Consider the following 10,116-nt stretch of genomic DNA (forward strand, 5'->3'; position numbering starts at 1 on the left):
CCTTCATACGGACTCCGTTTTCCTCTGTCTTTTTACCGTTGAGTTCCTATTAATGAGATATTCAACTCTCATTTAGGTCACGTAAGCCAACAACCGCTCGAACTAAAATTCGAGTTTCGGGTCGTACACTGCTTTGCCAAATCTTAGAAAATTCATAACTTCCTCATACGAAGTCAGATTTGGGCGTTCTTTTTTTTTTGTATGTTCTCGCTTTATCGTATACTACAACTTTTGTTTAGATTTCTAAGGCTAAAAAATTCTTTATCAAAAATTCACTATTTACATCTTCCGGTGTCGTGCCGGTTTTGCCGTAAAACTTCGACGAGCCATAACTTTTTCGGTATAACTCGGATTTCGGCATTCTTTATATGTACGGAACTCTTGAGACATATTCTACAACTTGGTTAATATTATTTATTCTAAATAATATTTTTTCAAAAGCCATTTTCGACCCATATTATCTCTAAATTGACTAGCCCAGATCTACGGGCGTTACATTATGCCTTAACTCATGTTCCTTGTTTGGTTGTGGGCTTAGGGTGGAAGCGCTTGTCCGACTGTCTTTTAATCTCAATTATGTATGTCGTGTGTGTGTGTGTGTGTGTGTATATATATATATATATATATATATATATATATATATATATATATAAGCATAAAACTTATTAAAATAAAGCTTTAACCTATTTGTAATATGCCAAGCAAATGGGTATTTACATAATTATTTCAGTACATACAGAAGGTACATATAAACTATAATATGTTATAGTTTATTAAACATACATACTACATTACTAGTTCAAGGAACTATACAAGAACATACATGATAAATTATAATAGGTATAGTTTATGGAACGCGTACACTAATTTACTAAGTTTCAAGAGTACAATACATAAATAATTATTAAGTATAATTATTTTACACTATGAGTACACTACCAAAAAAAGGATACATACATTTACAAGAACAAGATAACATTTACACACTATACGTAAACAAGTTAACACAAGATTGTGAGCCACTACTTCAATTTATCTATCAAGGTATGCGTTAATTCCTGATTATAACCAGTGTCTCTTGGAGGGAGAGCGTGAATTTGTGTATAGATCTATACGGGACTGACAATCCCGCACCTAAACTGTTAGCTACAGTTAGGCCGACATGCCCAGGGTGACAAATGTCATAACATTCTGACGCCTGAAGAACGTCGCAAGCCACTAGTCACTTTAGCATGGTTATAACCGCACTCACAATAAGTATTAACTAAACATTTTGTTTACGGGACAAATACATCTTCAAACGTTTTATCTTAATAATAGAACTATATTACAATACACTACTTTACAGTACAACTTGTGGATTCCAGACTCATACATACAAAGGGTTTTCATACAAATACAGTACAGTACACTATTTTCCCAACACAGTACTCTAAGCATTCATTTATAAGTTTTATTTAATAATAAGACTACATTATACTATTTCCAAGTACGATAACAAACATACATTTAGTCCTAAGGCCTAAGACTGTTTTTCATTTACAATTGAAAATATTGGATTTTCTGAAGGAACACACTAACATTTTCAGAGAACAAGGACAAGTTTTCCATCACAAAAACATACTTATAAACTCACCAACTTAAATGTTGATACACTTTCAAAATCACTTGTATTCTCAGGAAACCAGTAGACAGGTACACTTCAGGTTTTTGAGAAGACGGAGCATCCATGGTGTTACGTCTATAGTTTTGCTATATATTTTGATGTATACAAACAATGTTAAAAACAAAATTTAAATACTATATTATCAATGCAATGGTTGTTGTTACTTTGATTACTATTATTCAATTGTTGTGATACTGTACATGACGTCCTCCGCCACCGAACGTTTCCGCCGTTCCGGTTTGGGGGTGTGACAGTTATGATTTTTGGCTAAATATGTCCAAGCATCCCAAAATAACAATCACACACACAAAAGCACACAGCCACCTAAGGTGGCGGCGTGAGGTGGCAACCACCACTTCACGGTGGTGACGGGTTATTTTCCTTGAATAATCCGGCCATACAATGTACATACAATATTACACCAAAACACACCTAAATACACAGTAAACATACACCCACAACCACCCTCGTGGTGGCAGACGGTGGTAGAAGGTGACAGCCACCACCTCACGGTGGTGGTGGTGGCTTTCTCCTGAAGTCCAGCCAAGCAACACTACCCACGACACACACACACTAACAACAGAAACACAAGCTTTGCCCGGAATAGGAACACCACCACCCACCTGGTGGCATACGGCAACGCCAACAACAAAACAACACTACGATTGGTGTTAGTGGCAACGGTGGACGATGGCAACTACGTCTTCAACGGTTGCGGCGCAGCGGTGGGTCGTCACGATGCTACAGGCGAAGAAGAAGCAGTGAATGAGGGTAGAAAGCTGCTTACGGCGATGCAACAGTGGAATGAGATGGCGAAGAGTTGAATCGGAGTAGCAGCGATGACCACAACGGCGGATGAAGGTGGCGATAGAGTGGTGGTTGCACCGACAGTTTGGTTTCGATTGGCGACACCGGTGGCAAGGAGGCGGCGGTCGGAAATAGTAGAAATGGGAGTGGCGGCTAGAGGTGAAGGGAAATATAAGGTGGCGGTTGCGAACACAACTAGGGTTAGGGTTACGGGGGGTTGACAGATTATATACCCCGACTCACATAAACTTCATCCTATAATGATGCAATTGGTCCTTCCTTCTCCTTTTTCTTTCAACTTAAGTCCATAATTTACCCTTTTAGCCCCTGGCTCTAAAAATCCTTTCATAACAAGCCCAATATTTTACCAAATAGCTCCTCCTCTACAAATTATTTTCAACTAAAGTCCATATATTACCATTCAGTCCCTTAGCCTCCAAAATCTTTAAATTTAGGTCCAATATTTACCAAACACTACCTGACCTCTGAAAATCATTACAAAATCAATCCGGAATTACACTTTTAAATCCCCAATTTCAAAATTATGACGTTTAACTCCCCGAAGCCAACACCTTGCTAAATTATTATTAATTTTCGCTACAGTAATATAAAATAGAATATAATTTACATCTCGGGGTTTTAAAATTCATTATTTATTTACTTATTTTATTTTAATTTCAAATGGAGTGTAATTACACCCCAAAAAAAATTGTTAATGCCTTTTTCTCTACTTTAAATAAGCAATCCGAAATGTTGTATTTTCTGTGTACAATTATTACAAAACTTTATACTATTTATTGATGTAACAGATTTATCGAAATAAATTCATCAGATAATAACTAAATTTTCAGGTAATTTAACTTTTTTGCACCCAAGTTTACTCAAAAGCTTCAGTTTTAGTCCTATTTTCAATTACTGTAACAATTTTGGTCCAGCACCAAAATTGCAATGGTAAACTAGTCAAAATGCACTTTTGAACAATCTCATGGACCAAAATCATTACAACTAAAAACAAACACTAAGGGAGGAGGGAGTCATCCCTTCCAACCCACTGAACCCACTGTCACATCACTTTTTCTTTTTTATTTTTCTTCATATTTCCGAACCCGCAACACACGGAAACCATATCTTTTTGAACTCACTCAACCCATTCAATTAAAAGAAATACAAAACAATCAAATATAAAATCTTAATTAGCAACAGAGTTATCAGCGGTACAACTCCCGCTTCAACGAGTGGGTTGATTGATTTCACTAACTCACTTCATCATCTCTCTCTACTGCCTTTTTTTTATTTTCTCTTGCACCATGTGTTTTAAAACTTGTACCTTGGTTGTTTTGTATTTTTTTTTAATTGAGTGGGTTGTGTTGTAGGTTGGGAAAGATGAAGAAAAATAAGTGACAAAAATTGATGTGACACGGTTCAGTGGGTTGGGAGGGAACGACTCCCTCCTCCCTAAGGGGGTGTTTGAATAGGGAAAAAAGTGGTTGCTTATTGCTTATTTTCACCACAATAAGCTGAGTTGAAGTGTTTGGATAACAAGCTTAAAAAATCAGCTTACTGTGATAAGAATAATCTAAATAAGCTAATTTTAATAAGCAAATAAATGTTTATTGTTTATTGCTTATTGTGGTAGGAATAAGCTAAATAAGCTAATCCAAACACTTTTTAAAAAACTGTTTATTCCTACCGCAATAAGCTAATAAGCTAAAAACATATTTATCCAAACACCCCCAAAAATTGTGTTTACACAATTACCATCAAATGATATTTTATGAACAAAAACAAACATTTCGTTCCCCATTTATAACAATAATCCTTTCTAACATCTTATATACACACACACAACACAGCACATTAACTCCGATTATCACTACCATGTCTATTAAGATCTCCAATGCCCAAACCCCCTTCCACCTTTTGCATATTCCTAGCATTACCTTGAGAACTCCCCGGTGTAACAAACGACGAAACCGGCGGCGGCCACAACCGCGCACCACCACCGCCGCCGCCATCCACATCCATTTCCTGTGTCCCGACCGGAAACTTCCACGTGTCATTTTCCATATTTTTAATTATTTCCGTATCCACGCCATCATTGATTCTGGGCGCTAAAGAGCGCCCAGACGCAATGGTGGCAGTAGGAAACGCTTTTTCGGGAGGTATCGCGGGCGTGTAATTTGAAGGAAGAAGATCGTCCCAATTTTCTAATAATTCTTTGTAGACTTTACGGAGAGTGACTTCCGTGAGTCCTGTGACTTTGCATATTTCGGCTTGTGTTTTGCGTTTGTCTTCGAGTTGAGAAGCTAAGTAGATTGCAGCTGCAGATATGCTGATTGGGTTTCTACGTGTACAGAAACATTTGTTGATTACTACTTCACCGATGTGTGTTGCTAGTTCCTGGAAATAGGATATTGAAGTTTTTATTGGATTTGAGAATGTCTAGTATTGACTGCTAAAGGGTAAATTGGTAATTTCAATGTAAAAACGACGGATACGCAAGCGGTCGGAATAGTACCTGAGCAGATTTGTTAAGCTGGAGAAGAGTGCAGAATCTAGGCATATGAACTGAGATGGAATTGCTGTTTAATGGCTGGCTTAGTTGCAAGGCTTCTCCAAGAATCTTTATGTATTTTCCGATCTCTTTTTGAGGTAAATTGGCTGCAATTGAGATTTCCTGTTTCACCACTTACACCTCATTATATATTTTTGTAAGTTTGATTATATATCAACCGTTAATAGTAATAATCAATTGCAGATCTTGCATAATGGTAACAGAAAACGTTTTATAACATGTATAAATAACATGAGAAAAAGCATTCATATTTCAATTTTCAAATGGAATGCCAATTTGAAAGGTTTAATCTTGTTACAGTTCAATATGATTGGACTTAAACTGCGAAATCAAGCTGCAATTTTTCTAATTTCTAGATGGTGGATTCATCTATTCGATTTACTAGTGCTTTTCAATTGAGCTTTGAAATTGAAATAATTACATTTCTAAAACCTACTTCAGTATGATTGTATCTCAAAATGTTCAGATTCTTGGAATTTCCATCAATGTTAAGTCATTATTTGAATTTCATAGTTCAATTGAAGAGATGCAACTGCTGATTATGTAGTTATGAATTTGAAATGCTCGATTGAATCAAACATCGGAAAACTATGAACAGTTTACATACCTGAAGTGTTCTGGGCTCTTGAGCCTCTCGAATAGCTTGGACAAGCGCGGCGGTGGCGAGTGCCTCTACGCTCCGGTTCCTCAAACATGTCGCTGACGAACAATCCCTAAAAAGCTGAAACGCGTGATCGGAAATATCACAATCCAACCCTAATATTGAAGCGACGTCGATTATCTGAAGATAAGCCCTAAGGTTATCGACGACCACCGACGGACCGGAGGCCGAGGAGGAGGACGTTGTTTCAAGGACGCGTTCGAGTTCGGCTAAGTGCCCAGCGAACGAGAGAGATGATTGTGCGAAGACCGGGTAGGGTTCGAGTGACCATGTGGAGAAGGCGGTTATGAATCCGGTAGGCTCGAAGGGGTCTTCTTCTTCTTCCTCCGAGATAGGGACGGCGGTGGTGGTGGATTGGTCGATGATAGAGTGGGGGAGTGTGGGGAGGTCGGAGGTAACAAGGCAGAGAGGAGAGTCTTGAGCACGTATGTGGAAGAGGTGATGGGATTGGGTTTGGCGTTCTTCCACGACTCGGCCACAGGATATGCATTCCGTAATAAATCTACCAGCAGATGTGGTGGCGCACCGCCCTTGAGCCGCCGCACAGTACGGGCACTTCATATTGTTTTGCACTTTCTAATGTGTTGTGTGGGGATATTCACGAACTACTCCCTCTCTACAACGAAGGGGTTTATAGAAAAGGGTCAACGCACTTTCTTCTCCACCAAACTTTTTAAAAAAAAAAAATTATGTTATAATTGGTTTGATCTAACTTAGGGTGATTTGATATAGCTTTTAACCGGTTGCAATCAATAAAAAAAAAATACTAGTTTGAAAAAATAACTGTTAATCAAAAATTAGTTGACAGCTAAAAAACTAACTGATAAAAAATAACATAAACTAGTTGGAATATATATAAAATTATATAAAAGGACATTTAAAAGTATTTTGTTTTTATAATTAATTAAGGGGTATATTTGAAAAAAATTTAAAAATCTCATAAAAAGCTAGTCTAAGTAGCTTTTCAAAAAGCTAGCTTATAAGCTACTTTTTGGTTTTATCAAACACGACAACATAAAAAAGCTTGAAAAATAAGGTAGCTTATCAGTTAGCCATGACGCGCAAAACATAACCTTAACATGTTTGATATGGCTATTAAACTCATGAACCCGGTCCAAGGATTTTACATGATTCGGCCCCCACTCAAAAATAGATGAATCGAGATAACATTTGAAGAGAACCTTTGATTTCCCATTTTGTCATATTGTTTTATGCACACCTCTACAGAGAATCTCCTCCGACCTGCTAGGATTTCCTCTTATCACAACAATCTCCTTCCGACTTGCTGCTATCGGCTACCATGACTTTGTCGTCTTCCTCCGACCACTCAACCGAAACAAGGGTATAAACCTCGTCTTCCACTATTATACTTCTACCCAATGGCCCCTAGGTGTAGATGATCGATTCATATATCAGATCAATTTTGCCCTAAAATGCCTTCATGGAGCTCGCATTTGGATCTTATCTAAACTCCAAGACGATGAACAAAGAAAAATTCAATGTAGGATAACTCAACTTTGTATTTCTCGTATTTTTAATCAAAGATTTTCTAATGAAATTGCAACTTTCTAATTCATAAATTTTTAATAATGTTGTTTAGTTGTTTATCTCTAGTTTTCACAATTTTGTTTCTAGATTCATTACAAAACTTGATATTAATCTTGGCAAGATTTAAGGGCATTTTTGTGAAAGTACATATAGCCCCTTGTAATTCAAAGTATCATAGATTGCTTATTAGCATCATTACGGGAGCGAGTTTGCAATTTACTATTTTGTTTTAGATTGTAGTTGATCGTATTATTTTACCAAAGATAAAGTCATAAAACCATTTGTTCTAAAGTTAGAAGTCCAGAGTGGTGTTTTATGAAAAGCAATTTCAGTTTTTCCTTGAAAAGGTGTGACTATGAAGTTTATAACATTGATCGATTTATGTTTGATTAAATAGATATAGCATCACGAAGTAATTTGTTCATCGTTTATCTTGATATTATGAGAAATGTATCGGTCAAAAAAACGTGTGGTCTAATGACTTCCAAAATTCTATCAAATTGAATAATATGCACTTCCCATTCACAAATTCAAGACTATGATATAAACAATTTGGACATATTTGGATCAACATGCATCATGGTTAATCTGAACGACCTATTAGTGTAAACTAATTCCAATAGATACTATGCCGCTAGATGGTATCAGTTTCATCATTCTTGACAAATAAGATTTGCATTTATCAAAAGACTTGAGGTCAAATGAATTCCAAAATCCAATCCAACTGGATATTTAGTAATACAACTCTTATTCATACGTCCAAGAAGATGAATCCATAATTTCATTTAATCCAACAACGAATCTACATTGAATTATTGTTACTATACTAGTTTCAAAGATTTCATGACTTATTTTTATATAGAAAACATGGAAAATGTTCTATATTTAAATAAGTTAGAACTATTTTACGAAACATTGTATAAATAATTTCAATCATAAGACCATAGACTTAACATTTAAGAGAACATGTCATCTTATGATCCTAAGGATAGTAAAGTGACTCGATTCGATGTCCTTGATCATAATCGTTTCTCTATGTTACAGTCTATTACTTTCTTTTAGTCATTGAAAATTCTTGCAAATGTCAATACTCGTCCTTTAGTGAAACACCTAAGGATTTGAAGTAATATTTCGATGGTGTTATTGTAACGCCCTGTTTTCTGTTAGCTATTTTAATAAAGGCATATAGGCATATATTCAATAAAATAATGAAAATAATTATAAATGTTAGAAAAAATGATGAAAGAATAGTAATATAACCTAAATAAATGATTATAATTATAAAAATTTAGTATTTGATGGATTTGTAATTATTTTCCCGGGTGAAAATTGCCAACTTAAAAACCTTGTGTTTCAAAGGTATTTGTTTTGAGGGAATAAAATTGCCATTATGGCAAACTTGAGGGTAAATTATGGAAATTCGGAAATCACAGCCCATGAAGTCATTTGAGAGGCCTCATAATCGGCCCTCCCTTGTAGCTAAAGTCCAAATCGTTAATCCATTGTGTAGTCCAATCCGTGACCTCTTTTTTTACATTGTATGAGTGTGTGGAATTAGACTTCGACGTAAAGAGAATGCAAGAAAGAGAGATCATGAGTGTTGGAGAAGGAGAAAGAAGAAGGTTGTGTAGGAGGGAATAGTTCATTACGAGGGAAGGTTTGTTGTGGTGTTAATTTTTTATCAAGTAAGCTCTTATTTTTTTTTTCCTTCTTCCACTTTCTTTTGGTTCAATTCTACCCAACAATCATCACCACCATAGTCGGCTGTCGGCCATGGCTGCCATTATCAACCACCGACCACCTTGCAGTGGTGGCATTGGTCGATTCCTAGTGTTCATCCTTGGGTTTGTAAGTGGTAAAACCCTAGTGGTGTTGTCTAAATGACATTGGAATATAGTTTGAAGTGTATGTGGTCATTTTGACCCAATGGAATATTGCTACTATTAGGACATCAAATTCCAGATTGGGAGTCATTTTTATAATGACTTAATAGGTTAAGATGTCGATTAACCCTTAAAGATCAAAGCTAGGAAACAATATAGAATTTTCTATTATGTCTCTATCTTATAAAAATTTTAGAAAAATTACCGGAATTCAGATTTAGAATCTATAAACTCTCAAAGTTCATATTTTGAGTCTAGTATGTCCCTAATTGTTTCCTTGGCCTGATGTTGGTCCCAACTAAGGTGAAAATGGTCATTTTTACAAACTGGTCTGCAATGAGCTGCATTGATGTGCAGTTTTGTAAAATCCATTATAAATTGTATAAATATCGTATGGAATTGTGAAGTAGTCCCTGGAAAGGTATTGAACTGAACCTCAAGAATATGGCTCTAAATATGTTTTGGATGGGTTTAAGGGGGGAGGGGGACAGGTCTTGAACATGCTACTATTTCGGGTTAAAATCTAGAAATTTAAACCTAGTAGTTTAATTACATGTTTAGGGTGAATGGTAGCCATTTTTAATCTTGATTGCTATTTGTATGAGTGTTGAAGGATGAATTGGTGTGAGTGGGTTACGGTATGAAGATGGAGGTTCACTCTGCTACTTGAGGTGACTGGTGAGTTTCTCACTACACTGTGTGTTGTTATGTATTCTTTGCTTTAACTCGTATATGTTTTAGGGTGTTTATATGGGTAGCACTAGGCTGGTTAGTGTCTAGTGGGAGTATGGTATTCTCTCAAGTACCAAGGAATACGTTGTGACATCCCTAAAATCTCGGCCAGAAAATACCGATTTTCATTTATGCTTTTAAAATAATTTCAGAGTAAATCCTTTTGATTTGAAAGAGTTGCGGAATTTGCTCCCAAAAACAAAACGTGATAAAACAATGTTTACCAAAGCATTTCATAAAAGAA

At 36.1% G+C, this 10,116-nt stretch overlaps 1 protein-coding gene across 1 annotated transcript; it reads right to left on the reverse strand.

Moving 5' to 3' along the window:
• Positions 1 to 4,213: 4,213 nt before the first annotated feature.
• LOC111901859 (plant-specific TFIIB-related protein 1) lies at positions 4,214 to 6,376 on the reverse strand. Its single transcript, XM_023897721.3, has 3 exons — positions 5,656 to 6,376; positions 4,992 to 5,150; positions 4,214 to 4,873 (listed from the first exon to the last, which is right to left on the reverse strand). The coding sequence occupies exons 1-3, from the start codon at positions 6,268 to 6,270 to the stop codon at positions 4,331 to 4,333; spliced, it is 1,317 nt and encodes a 438-aa protein (XP_023753489.1). The 5' UTR covers positions 6,271 to 6,376; the 3' UTR covers positions 4,214 to 4,330.
• Between the last annotated feature and the right edge of the window lie 3,740 nt (positions 6,377 to 10,116).

The sequence above is a fragment of the Lactuca sativa genome, chromosome 4 (assembly GCF_002870075.4).
Source record: "Lactuca sativa cultivar Salinas chromosome 4, Lsat_Salinas_v11, whole genome shotgun sequence".
Lineage (NCBI taxonomy): Eukaryota > Viridiplantae > Streptophyta > Magnoliopsida > Asterales > Asteraceae > Lactuca > Lactuca sativa.